The sequence below is a fragment of the Toxotes jaculatrix genome, chromosome 17 (assembly GCF_017976425.1).
Source record: "Toxotes jaculatrix isolate fToxJac2 chromosome 17, fToxJac2.pri, whole genome shotgun sequence".
In the NCBI taxonomy this organism is placed as follows: Eukaryota; Metazoa; Chordata; class Actinopteri; family Toxotidae; genus Toxotes; species Toxotes jaculatrix.
In genome coordinates, this window is record NC_054410.1 from 10,802,682 (window position 1) to 10,815,476 (window position 12,795).

The 12,795-nt window shown below is 41.4% G+C and overlaps 3 protein-coding genes across 3 annotated transcripts; 2 read left to right on the top strand and 1 right to left on the bottom strand.

Moving 5' to 3' along the window:
* Positions 1-346: 346 nt before the first annotated feature.
* On the top strand, positions 347-1,777 carry LOC121197466 (cannabinoid receptor type 1B-like). Its single transcript, XM_041061080.1, has one exon. The coding sequence runs from the start codon at positions 347-349 to the stop codon at positions 1,775-1,777; it is 1,431 nt and encodes a 476-aa protein (XP_040917014.1).
* Positions 1,778-3,560: 1,783 nt separating this feature from the next.
* Positions 3,561-6,052, top strand: LOC121197719 (akirin-2-like). Its single transcript, XM_041061443.1, has 6 exons — positions 3,561-3,722; positions 4,064-4,243; positions 4,455-4,598; positions 4,713-4,862; positions 5,252-5,323; positions 5,458-6,052. Exons 2-6 carry the CDS (start codon positions 4,066-4,068, stop codon positions 5,466-5,468), a joined length of 555 nt encoding a protein of 184 aa, XP_040917377.1. The 5' UTR covers positions 3,561-3,722; positions 4,064-4,065; the 3' UTR covers positions 5,469-6,052.
* Positions 6,053-6,136: 84 nt separating this feature from the next.
* orc3 (origin recognition complex, subunit 3) lies at positions 6,137-11,950 on the bottom strand. Its single transcript, XM_041060836.1, has 20 exons — positions 11,815-11,950; positions 11,622-11,673; positions 11,432-11,529; positions 11,000-11,138; positions 10,695-10,799; positions 10,378-10,544; positions 10,124-10,266; positions 9,756-9,915; positions 9,326-9,439; positions 9,095-9,228; positions 8,837-8,900; positions 8,637-8,753; positions 8,479-8,558; positions 8,021-8,154; positions 7,733-7,827; positions 7,512-7,609; positions 7,260-7,401; positions 6,975-7,091; positions 6,604-6,683; positions 6,137-6,355 (listed from the first exon to the last, which is right to left on the bottom strand). The coding sequence occupies exons 1-20, from the start codon at positions 11,836-11,838 to the stop codon at positions 6,250-6,252; spliced, it is 2,169 nt and encodes a 722-aa protein (XP_040916770.1). The 5' UTR covers positions 11,839-11,950; the 3' UTR covers positions 6,137-6,249.
* Between the last annotated feature and the right edge of the window lie 845 nt (positions 11,951-12,795).

The following is a 12,795-nucleotide window of genomic DNA, read 5'->3' on the forward strand; positions in this document are numbered from 1 at the left end:
CCCTGAGGCTGCACAGGTTTGTCATCAACTGTTCAGTTTCCCACTATTGTCTGGGATGCATCTGCTCTAGAGTCAGCTGGCTGATACACAGGTTTCCCACAATATCTCCCAGCAACAAATTCATTTTCCTCTATTTTAATCACTAATAAATAAATAATTAATGAGACTTAATGCACTCTAATATCTTTACATTTTAACCTAACAGGATGCATTTATTAATTTTTGAACGAATCCTTTATGGAAAGAATTTGTGCTTTCTTTCCTTCATAGATGTCCTTTTGCATGGCTCTAATGCTGTTTCACCGTACACCTCTCCACTGAGCATCTTCGCAACCACAAACCAGCCATGAAGTTGGCTTTGCACAGGATTTCAGGCACCACAATGAGCACGTTAACAACAGGTGTCCGGTATCTTGGCTCCAACGACGCCAGCTACGACGACCCCTCTATTGACTCAAGCCTGATTAAGAATGAATTCCATTTTGAAAAACCTCACTCTGCCTCAATCAGTAACTCCCTCCCTGGACTTGTCCCTGGAAACAAGGAGGTCATTTACACTGGTTTCCCTCCCATTTTCCCCACCAACATATCAGACTTTCTGCTGGGTAATGGCACCTCTGTGGAGAGCGGGGGAGCGGCACAGTGTGCGGAAAACTTTGTGGACAACATGGAGTGTTTTATGATTCTGACTCCTGGTCAGCAGCTCGCAATCGCCATCTTGGCACTCACCCTGGGTACATTTACAGTCCTGGAGAACCTCATGGTGCTGTGCGTTATCCTGCACTCTCAGACGCTTCGGTCTCGGCCTTCCTACCACTTCATAGGCAGTCTGGCCGTGGCTGATCTAATAGGAAGCATAATTTTTGTCTACAGCTTCCTGGACTTCCATGTCCTCCACAGGAAGGACAGCCCTAATATTTTCCTCTTCAAGCTGGCTGGGGTCATCGCTTCCTTCACTGCCTCTGTGGGAAGTCTGTTTCTCACTGCGATTGACCGATACATCTCCATCCACAGGCCCATGGCATACAAACGCATCGTCACAAAGACTAAAGCAGTGATTGCCTTCAGTATGATGTGGACAATCTCTATTGTCATCTCACTGCTGCCACTGCTGGGCTGGAACTGCAAGCGTCTCAACTCTGTCTGCTCGGACATCTTCCCTCTAATCGACCAGAAGTACCTGATGTTCTGGATCGGGATGACAAGCATCTTGGTCCTGTTCATCATCTACGCCTACATGTTCATCCTGTGGAAGTCCCACCATCACGCTGTCCGCATGCTGAGCCGCAGCTCCCAGAGGAGTGTAATTGTCTACACTGCAGAGGGCACTAAAGTTCAGACGGTCAGGCCTGAGCAGGTCCGGATGGACCTCCGCCTGGCTAAAACCCTGGTTCTGATCCTGGTGGCCCTCATCATCTGCTGGGGCCCGCTGCTAGCCATCATGGTTTATGACCTCTTTGGGAAGGTGAACGACTTCATCAAGACTGTGTTTGCCTTTTGCAGCATGCTGTGCCTGCTCAACTCCACTGTGAACCCTGTGATCTACGCCATGAGGAGCAAAGACCTGCGCAGGGCCTTCCTCAACATCTGCCATATGTGCCGGGGAGTGACACAGCCTCTGGACAACAGTGCTGAGAGTGACTGGAACAGCAGGAGCGTGAGAGGCACAGCAGGCGGGGCGGGGAAAGATGGAGCCGGCTGTGGAAACACCCGAGTAAAAGTAGCCCAGGTTACTGTCTCTGGAGTGACTGAGACTTCTACTGCGGAGGCGGTTTAAAAGACGAGCTGCTCTGCTCTGGTACAACTGTGAAGTAAAGATGTTGTAGAATAGCCCGGACCCTCCTAGTGCACTGCTCTGTGACTGTGAAATGTGCCAAAAGATGTCTTAGAAACAGAGCTAACAACACACTTTTATTGCTTTAAAGCTTAAATCTGTAATATGAACACAATATTAAATTCTTCTGTCTTTACTCTGTTAATGAGAAATGGTTTGTAGGGTGCACGAGTCTTATTGAACATGCCAATTTGATCTTATTTCATTCAGTAAATAATATAGTCGTATTCCCAACAAGCAGTTTGGTTGCTCTAGGGCATTTTTCTTCTGCAACAACCATCATAAACACAACATGCTTTGTCATCTTTGCTCTAGTTTGAATTGGCAATTTTTTTCTTACAGATTTGAGCTTTAAAGGAGAAATATATGGAATTTCTTTTTGTCTTTTCAGTTTTTTTTAACATTATATCATAGCAATATTGTGGCAGTAACGCAAGGTGAAACTGTGTCTACCTTCATGCAAAATGTCAGTTTTGAATGACAGTACATTGCTTGTAAGTCAAATTAGCATCTCATTAGCAACTTGATATCAGCTACTGATGGTTTTGTATGGCTATGATATTGTGACAGTTGACAGTTTTAATTTTACTTTAATTATTTATCTTTTTCTTTTTTTTTTTTTTACTGTACTTTGCAAAGCAAAATGTTGAATTGTGCTTTGAAACTTTTGATCAAATCAAAACTTTAGTCTGCAGTGATTTGAGAATGTGACATAGCTTTTTATTACACATGTGCTTATAAAACTGTTTTGTGAGAAGCTACACTGCCGTATTCCTGTGAAGCATCCATTGTGCCATTGTGCTCCATAACAGTGTGTACAAGAAAAGACATGAGTTCAATAAATATATTAAATTTGTCTATTTTTATCATAATTTTCATCAATATACCTGGTATCTTTTTTTTCAATAAAAAATGAAACAAGCACCTGCAGTTAATTTACTAGAAATGAGATATGTGTTGGTGTTTATTTCCTTTCACGATGTGTTACTGTGTGTCTATGTGCTTGTGTGCTTGTAGCTGTGGTTTCTAACCTTTTAGGATAAGCAATAACGACTTGTGACCCCTCATCGCTAGCTATGGTCTTATTGTTAATGTGAGTTGTGAGCAATTTGGCCTTAAAGGATTAAAATACTGAGTTTTGCACAAGAAATACGCAAAAGTTTTTGTAGTAGCAATATAGGTTATATATTTCTGGACATGAGTTATGAGCAGGATGTAGATGTGACTTATTTGTAGTTCAACCAGTTCTTACATTGTTTTTAGGCCTTAAAAGATGAGAATGTTTAAAACGAGTCATTGAAAAATGCACATAACTTTGTGCAGAGAAATACAGGCTATTTATCAGGCGTATGTATTTCTTCCTTATCCTTTAAATCATCTTGTGAACCATTAGGATTTTTGGGAGCCGAGTGAAGTAAACTGTTAACCGTGTGGGTTTTTTTGTATAACACTGCCCTCCTGTGGAGATAATGAGACCCACATTGTGTTTTATTTCCCATGTACTGAGCAAAATGATGAATAGAGTTGTGTTGTAGTTCATCAGACGCTATGATGAAACTGTGATTTAACCAAATTAAAAGAGAACTACGACTTTCTGGTAATGTAGGTAAAACTACGGCGACGCCAAGCTCTCGTTGCCCAGCTGTCGTTTCACTACATAGCCCAGAATGCATTGCCGCGTATTTCACACGTGACGTCACGAACCGGAGAAGCCGACAGCCTCATATCAAAAACAAGCAGCTAAGTTGCGCTAGGTCGCTCCGCTATCTAACAGCAGACAGTTGGCCCTCAGCTGGCTGATCGTCACAGCAACTTTTGGGAAGCAACTTTTGGAACAAGGCGAGTTGTTGAACGCAGTTGGACAGAACAACTCTCCCCCTTCCAAAAGGTAAGAAGGAGCTTTATTTAAACGTACACCAGAACGTACTCTCTGACCAGTGGTAGCCAAAGCTAACGTTAGCTTTGTTTTCTTTTTGATTATCGGCCAGTAGGCACAGCTAACGTTAGCTTGCTAGCAAATATTTAAAGCCTCAGCTGCGCAGTCTGCTTAGCGTGTATTCCTCAGCAAAGGAAACTAATCTCAACTGAGCAATTCACGTTGTAATTAGCAATCCATTTAAAGAAAAGCCGTGGCTAGCAATTATCTGAAGTAACTGATGTTATCGCCTCATTATTGTCTTGTTTCGGTATTTTGCACCCCCCCCCCCCCCTCCCTTTAACAAACTAAAGTCATGGCGTGTGGAGCCACCCTAAAGAGGACCATGGATTTCGATCCGCTGATGAGTCCTACTTCACCTAAAAGACGAAGATGCATCCCCGTGTCCCCATCGTCCTCATCCTCATCCCCTAGGAAGTATCTCAGCATGGAGCCCTCGCCATTTGGGGAGTCATCGTCCAGACTTAGTGCAGGTAATATTACTGATGTTGGCCTGCTTGGTGGTAACCGAGGCACTTGAGAGGCATTAGCAACATGTGGAGCCCCGCTGTAGCAAACCAGAAAACAATTATGCTTTTCAATGATAAAGTGAACAGTGGACCCCCCCCCCCCCACCCCCCCATCGTGGCGACTGCTATCTATACTGATGTATACTGTCTTTTTGGCTTTCTTTTGTCCCTCTAGAACAAATCCTCAACAGCATCAAGCAGGAGTACAAACGCATTCAAAAGAGGAAGCATCTAGATGGAGGCTACCAACAGTCAGAGTGCTGCTATTCTCCAGAGTCCCCATCCCAATCGTCTACTATGAATGTTTCCAGCATGCCAGGTTAGCTCTAAAGGGGTGACTGTTTAAGAATTAGTGTGGCTTGTATTCAGGTAATCACAAATACCACATACACAATGATTCTTTTTTTTTCTTTTTTTTGGTTGATTCGTGCAGGAACGTCCTCTGGAGGTGTTTCTCCTACTAGAAAAGAACAGCCACTATTCACCCTCAGACAAGTTGGAATGATCTGTGAACGCCTGCTGAAAGAAAGGGAAGAAAAGGTGCGGGAGGAATACGAGGAGACCATGACCTCAAAATTGGCAGGTTTGTACACTCGGAGTAAGAATACTTTGCCGTGACTGGGAACAATGTTAATGAGATGCATCAAAGAAACTCTGCTAGGATTAAGATTGTTAACATTAAGATCTAGTTGATTAAGTGAGCAATCATTTCAGCACTAATATTCAGTATTGTGATTCTGTCGGTTATATGGAAGTGATTAATTCAGCAGGAGACACTGTTGCTGAATTAATCACTTCCAGTCCCCATTAGAAAATAATTGGGACTGACTGATTCCCAATTTGGTGCGTGATTAATGTGACTGGTGAAAGATGAGTCTCTGGGGAAATGAAAGGATGATTTAACGCATAAGGGAAGTTGTCTTAACATTTTGTTGTGACTTAATGGTGACTTTGATTTCCTGTAAATTTCAGAACAATATGACACCTTTGTGAAGTTCACACATGATCAGCTAATGCGACGATTCGGGGAGCAACCTGCGAGCTGTGAGTTCTTTCATTTCATCTTAAATGAATTCCACATTCCCGTGTCATGGGCGTACAGTATGTAAGGAAGTGCCTTTGAAGGTTTTAGTAATAAGTCTGGTTTCTGTATTTTATTTCATCTCCCTTTTCTCCAGATGTTTCCTGAGTGTGGCACAGAAATCTCCGCAAGGCGGCCTTCTCCTGCTGCAAGCTATCGTGATATCTCAAGAAAGAAAAAAAAAGCTCATCATTGTAAGAGATTCAGTTTAGCTAGTTTAAATGAAACTTTTCTTACTGTGCCATATTTCTGTCTTTGGGCAAAGGTTTATATGAAGCTGTTGTCAGTTGTTACCACTCTGTTGTAAGCAACTAGGTCCTAATGTAAATGAATGGACCCTATCTCTACCAGTGGCCTATGTTCCTCCTGCTGTACATGTATCTACAGTTATCTCACTTTTGTAATGATTCCCAGCATTCCAGGCTTTGTCACTTGTTTCTGTTTGTTACATGTAAATATGATAAAGCAGCGTAGAGTTTTAAACAAGGTTTGCTGGTCAATCTGAAAGGACGTGAACAGAGAGAATACGTTTGCAGTTTGTCCTCTGTTCATTGCTTTTTGAATTGAGCATAAAGTGGGCTAATTTTTTTTTCTCCCTACCAGTGTTTTATTTATTTTGACTTTTGCTGGTATCACTTTGAAACCAATGTACTTATTGGAAAGAAATCCCAATAAAAAATCTTTTAAGCGTTCAGAATTGTTTTGGTGCATGCCTGACATTATTAGAGCTGGATCTTAGAATAGAAATGCATGTATGTTGCAGAACCTACCAGATGTTAACCACATATATTTTATTATGAAATATAAATCCAAGTCACACTCAATAAATGCTACAATGAAAGGAGACAGTCTCCACAGACATACAGGCGCTTCCTTTTGAGTGTACTGGTCAGCAGCCTCCCCAGGTGAGCCGAGCCACGTGGTCTGTCTTCTGCTTGGTGGACTTGATGAAGCCTAGAAATTCGAGCTCTGACACAGCTTGGATGAAACGTGCACTAGAGATCAAGCTGAGGAACAAAATTTCTCAAATGTGGACTAAAAGATCCAAAAAGTGAATGTTTACAGGAAATGAGCACCACAAACACCTCCTGTCAGTCAAGCAACTTGTGTGTGTTGTGTAGTTGCTTCCAAATCCAGCAGCAAACCTACACTGCAAGATTGCCTTATGTGGAAATCACCCACAGAAGTAAATATAAAGCAAGTATTAATATGGAGGAAGCATGATAAAGTTGTGGAAGGATACTGTTTGACTTCATCAACTTTCCCGAAATTGTCAGAATCTGGATCGTTACCCTCAGCTCCAGAAACCACGGTGGAGTAGGCCTAAAAACAAACAAACGTGAAAACAAACATGTTTTCATTCATGTCAGTGTCCCGTCCATCCTGGGCCAGTATCTGATCTTCAGATCAATAATGTGACAACGCTGATTGTCAGAATCAATAAAGCCTCTTCTACAGGAAAAACAAAGGCAAAGTTGAAAGGTTATTCTTTAGCATTTAAAAAGAGAACGATATAAACACATAAATACCATGTTTTTCATTATGGAGTTTTGCTGACCTGGTCAAGTTACATGTAACGAGCCTGCAAACAAATAATTCAGTATATGAACTCACTTCCAGCCAGTCGTAGAGGTTGATCAGTCTGCCGCACTCCAAGTGGAGCTTGTAAGCGATGCAGATATCAGGAGCAGCGTTAGACACTGAACCGTCCTCAGTCTTTAGGATGTTGTTCTGAAAGGACAGTCAAAGAGCAAAGAATGTCTTTCTACATTTTTCAATGCACATCTCACGCACTTTTCTAAGAGAAATTCTTGAAAACAGCAATGCCATAAAACACATTACACATTATTATTTGTTGCCAGTTGTAGTGTCATTCCTGTTGACAAGATAGTTACACACCTGAAGATAATAGTAGGGACTGCTGAGAGCAGCTTGAATGGAGGTACGAGGTGTAGCGTTGAGGTGGCGTCTCACAGTGGCAGACGAGCTGTAGCAGCAGACTTCGTACAGTGTCTGAGACTCTGGGGGACACAGATGACTCCTGTGTGGAACATAGACGTTGGCTGTATAAGAATTTCCTTAAAATTAATTTTATTCCATAGCATTAAATTCATTAAAATTTCAATAGAACAAGAGGGGAATCTGTTTTACTTCACTAAGCCGTCTATAAACTCGAGGGCCTCATTTCGTAGAACCTCAAATGGGCTCAGTTTCTTGGATCTCCGTGACTCATTCATCTCCAGCAGAGTCTGGAATACATCACAATAGGCAACTTATGTATCGGAGTATTTCAAAACATCGGTGGAGTGGAGAATAAATTCAGAGAAACCAAGTAAAGTTAACACGTTCCCTTAAAGATACTGGTGAGTTACCTTCTGTAGCTGGAAGAGATCGGTTTTCTTTTGAAGATTTTTCACAGGAGAGGTGAGAGTCTCCTCCACACTGGGGGCGGTTTCAACAGCTGCTGCTGTTAAGAACAAGACAAAAGACAAGAATTTGCAAGGAGGGACAGGTATGCATCACATTTCTATTGTCCATTCCACTCATATAATAATAATTATCGAAAAGTGTACAGTTCTAAAAGTGACTGTACTAAAGTGAACATTAAGTGATGGAAAAGAACCTAATAAACAAAGTTCGACCCCATTTTTACTACTTACTGTCCAACTGCTTGAATTTGGCAAGCAGCTCCTCCAGCTGGGCAAGAGCGCTCTTCATCTTCTTTGACTTGACAGGCTGCAGAATCTCTGCACACCTTTGAAGCAAAGTGATCAGCTCGTCTTTCGCCAGCATCCTGGAAAAGGAAAAAAAAAGAAAGCACAGGAAGTTTAAAACTGAGTGGTACGGCAGCACAGACTGGGTTGTTGTTGGACTAATATCTGGTTTGTTCAGGCGAACTTCTGCATGGTAAAAACAATAAAAGCACTAAACAATTTTACGGTATAATATATCTATCTGGCCACCAGGAGGTGCAATGACGACAACACATCAAACGTTGAAGACTTCAGGAGTATCTTAGGATAGTAGGCAAGGATCTAAAACTCTGTCATTTAGATTTTTTAAGACGTTCATTTATTGATCGCACTTGTAAACAAGCAGATTAATTATCAAGGCTTACTTCAGAAGCTTCATGGCTGACTGGTAATCCTCATTCTCCCACACATTCTTCTCAAGGCATATTAAATGGAGCTCCCTTATCTGTAGCACACAGATTACTTGAGTGTCACATTGAGGTAAATACATCAGCGATAAAAGGAAGTGTAGATCAGTTCTTGCCTGTTTTCCGAGGGGGTACCGAGGTAATGACGAGGTCAGAGCGTGGAGACACCTAAGGACGGGGTAATAGTTCTTGTGGTATTTGCGAAGGTCCTTTATCAGCCTCTGACACACCTCCTAAAAACAGAGACAGCGACCTGAGGTGTTAGATTCATTATTGACCGGCGCCTCGGGTGTAGAGATAAAACAAAGAAACGTACCTTTAAATGACCGTCATCCTTCAAAAGATTGACCTGTTCCTGATGTTCCTGTTTCTCTACATACCTGGGAAGAAAAATCACTCAAGTAAGACCAGATTAGTAAGGTACCTGTGTGTCCACTGCTTGCAGGCAAATGAAATGGTACATTTTCTCACTTTTGGAAAACTCTTCTAAGAAGTGTGAGATGATTCTAAGAAGTGGAGACTGAATCACTGCACACAGGTGAAAAATAAATTGTGTGTGTGTGTGTGTGTGTACCTCTTGAATGACAGCAGCTGCCTGATCCTCTCCAAGTCGTGGTGATTGAGCTGCATCAGGTTACACAGAGCCTCCTTCTTCTTACAGCACAAAACACTGAGAGGCTGGGAGTGAAAGTGCTCCAGCAGAGCCAGCTGCACAAAGTCACAACACATATTTCTGTCTCACACACACGTGTACAACCAGAAAACACACTGATGAGGCATAAAGCATTTAGAAGCTGCTCCGTACCTGAACGCCCTTGATGAAGTTTCTCACTGAGAAATCGTGGTAGAGGAAGATGCTGATCAGCACCTGGAACACCTTACCGTTGAGCTTAAAAGGGAACCGAGATGTCAGGATCAACTGGAAACACAGACAAGACACAAAAAGAAAAAATACAATTAAATTCCTTTCATTGAAAATCATATCAAATAGTACTTGAACAATTCTGTTTGAGAAATGTATGTAAGTTCTGGGGGACACGATAAAATAATTTACAATAAACAGCAACTAAATTGACCACATATATATAAAAAGGGAGCAGTATTTATTGCAGGGCTGTTAAAAATTACATTATATGGTACAGATTATTATGTTATTTGTTCATTATATAACTTATGCTTTTGCCTGTTTAAAAACTTTTTTTTTTTTACTGCACAGTGTGTCAGTGTGAAACTACCTTATCTATGACTGTGGCCAGGTGCTGGGTGCAGGACAGAGACTGGAAGAGCTCTATACACAGCAGGGAGGACACAGAGTGAGGCAGCATGTGTTGGATGGTGCTGGGTGATGTGGCGATGCCGAAGATGAACATCAGCGGAAGACGTTCGATGTACCGACTGTGGAACAGAGTTAAGTTATAAGAGATGCTGTTTCGACTCACAAAACGGAATCACTACAAGTAAGGTGGCTACAGCATTGGATTTGTTTCAGGCCTTAACAAAACTATAATCATTTCACTGTCATTCTGAAAGTGTGTGCACGCTGGTGCAATAATAAAATAACATGGGAACAGTTAAGTTGTTCAGCTCAAGAGGTCTCGGCTACCTGCAGATGAGTATGAAGTCTTGAAGAACTCTTGGATTGAAAGCCTCCAAATCTTTGAAAATAATCACAACAGGAGGCTGCTGCTGCTGCTCATCTTTGACTGGAGAGCTACGCTTTTTTCCAGGAGTACCAGAGCTGGATTTCTGAAATGCAGAGAAAACGCTGCTTTCGTCACTTTCAGGTGATCCGATTTATTTTATTCACCAAACTGCAAATGTAAAAGCACGTATGCTGGCTACACCTTATGGTCCCACCTTTGTTTTTTTATTGTACCAGTCACAGAGTGTACTGAGGGAGCAGTGCACGCTCTTGTGGAGATTAGTACTGGTCTGCTCATCCTCCTCCTCCTCATCATCATCATCCACAGCCACAACTGTACCCATTAACCTCTCCAGCACCCTCTTCATCAAATGCTTCAATGCTGAAACGATAAAGCAGAAATATACACTTGAAAGCTCAAGCTTTTGCGGGAGCACACGACATGACATTTCCGAAGCTTCTGCCATTACTACTCTAAGATACAGTCTCTTAAATCCAAATCAAAGGCACTGTAGTCCTCAGAGTCTCTTACCTCCACACTCTTTGGCCTGGACAGAGGCCACATGAGGAGTGACCGACTGCTGGAGAAGCTCAGACAGACTCTGGAAGGTCATGTCATGATCCGGGACATTTACACCTAATGGAGGACATCACAGGAGAAGCAAGGCAGAAAAAAATTGTGTTAAACTATATCAGATTCGGCTTAAAAGAGGCCCTTAAGGGCATACCACAAGACTAATGAAAATAATTGGAGCGGAAATATCTTCTTTCCCATCATATTCTAAACTGGCTGTCAGCTGGGACAACCAGTCAGCACATGTCTGATCCCAAGCATACCAAGGACGAGAGCTGCAGTGGGAATCTCACTGGCTCTCATCTGCGATGCCCAGTCGCTGTGTTGACGCGTGGTGGAGCACTTCCTGGTGAAGTCCAGCAAACTGTCCAGGATTTTCCTGTTGAGTTCATCCTGTAAAACCTTACAGAAAAGAAAAATGGCAAATAGATTGATCCATCACGTTAAAATTCACGTTATTTGTAACCCAGTTGAGGATTTTTAATTCGTCCTAAACCAGAAGATCCATTATCTCATATCACTCAATATAGAGCTCTTTCTTCAGTAAAAAAATGAATCTAAGAGGTTTTGTTCAAAATTGGTTGAGCAGTGCATTTTAAATCATTTTATGCTGCTTTCAGTTATTATTAAGGGTCACACATAGCTTGACTGTTTAAATTTCTGTTATGATGCATTGAAAACATTTAAAATGTTACCTCTGTGTCTGTTTTGATTCTGTCCCATAGATCCTGACAGAGTTTGAATCGCACTTCACTGTTTTCTGCATCTTCACATCCGTCAGTGAAATGGTCCTCTGTGGGGAACAAATTCATGTCCAGGCCATCTGACAGTTCACGACTTTAAACTTGGCAAACACACTTTCTATCCAACAGCAGCATAACTCACCCAAACTGAGCGTCTTTCTCTTCTTAGCACTTGGCTTGAAAACAAAACAACCCTGAAATATCGGTGGCCATAAGTTAGCAACAGTGTCAGCTAACGGCAACAACAACAACAAAGACGGTAAATTTTGACGTGGTCATGGTAGTGTAGGATACCGCTACCTGAACCATAACTTATAAATATAATTTTACTTTACCTTTGACACAGATGAAGTAGACATCGCAGCGTTAACTGTGTGAAACGGGCCGCTCAGATTTTTGTGTTTTTTTGCGCTGGAGTCTTGTTTACAGTAAAAACGTTTATTTAAAATGACGCGTGTGTATAACCGGACAAAGTAGCTGTCATTTCCCGCCAATGTGACGTTTACGGAAGGTGTTGTGTTCAGCAAACAGAGGGGTATTCCGGTGTGTTCATAACTTTTTCAAAAATGTAAGTTATCAGGACAAGAGAAAATATTCCGACGGTCGTTGCCATGTAAAAAAAAAATGCCGAATGCGATCTTTAATTTTGTACCATCACGTTAGTTTTACTTCATGCGTCCCTTCAGTTTTAAGTGGTTTGTTTTTTAACATTGCTGATCTTGAACACCCTCGCCTCGTCGTGGTTTCCCAGCTGTGGCCTCCCTGCTGTGTTTTACATTCATATCCATAGAAGTCAAACGTGAAGATGATGCTCCCAAATACTTGGAACGCAGTTATAGTAAGAAATATACACTTATAAAGTAATGTAAGTGTATCTGTCAGTTTTAATATAGTGAACATTATCATTAAAAGTTTAATAAAAAAAAAAACACAGACCTGCTAGGATTTTATTAAACTCTCTTAATTTTTATTATGCAGTTTCATTGTATAGATTCCCAGTGTTTCCTGAGCAAACATTGATAGTACTCTGACTTAAACTGGATTTTCTTTTTTTTTTTTTTTGTCAAACTATGTCCTACAAATGTGTACTTTTTGTGTAAAGAAACTCAGCATACAAGAAGACTAATTTAAGTGATGTTTTTCCTAATGCTTTGTCTGAAATTCAGCAATGGTCAAATAGGGATCTGACAAGCTGCTTCCAATATATGTTCCATACAAAATTAAGAGCATCAATCCACATTTAAACAATCGTATCATATTACAGCAGGACAGTGCCTAAATTTATATATCCTGATGAACAAATGTAATCTACTGTA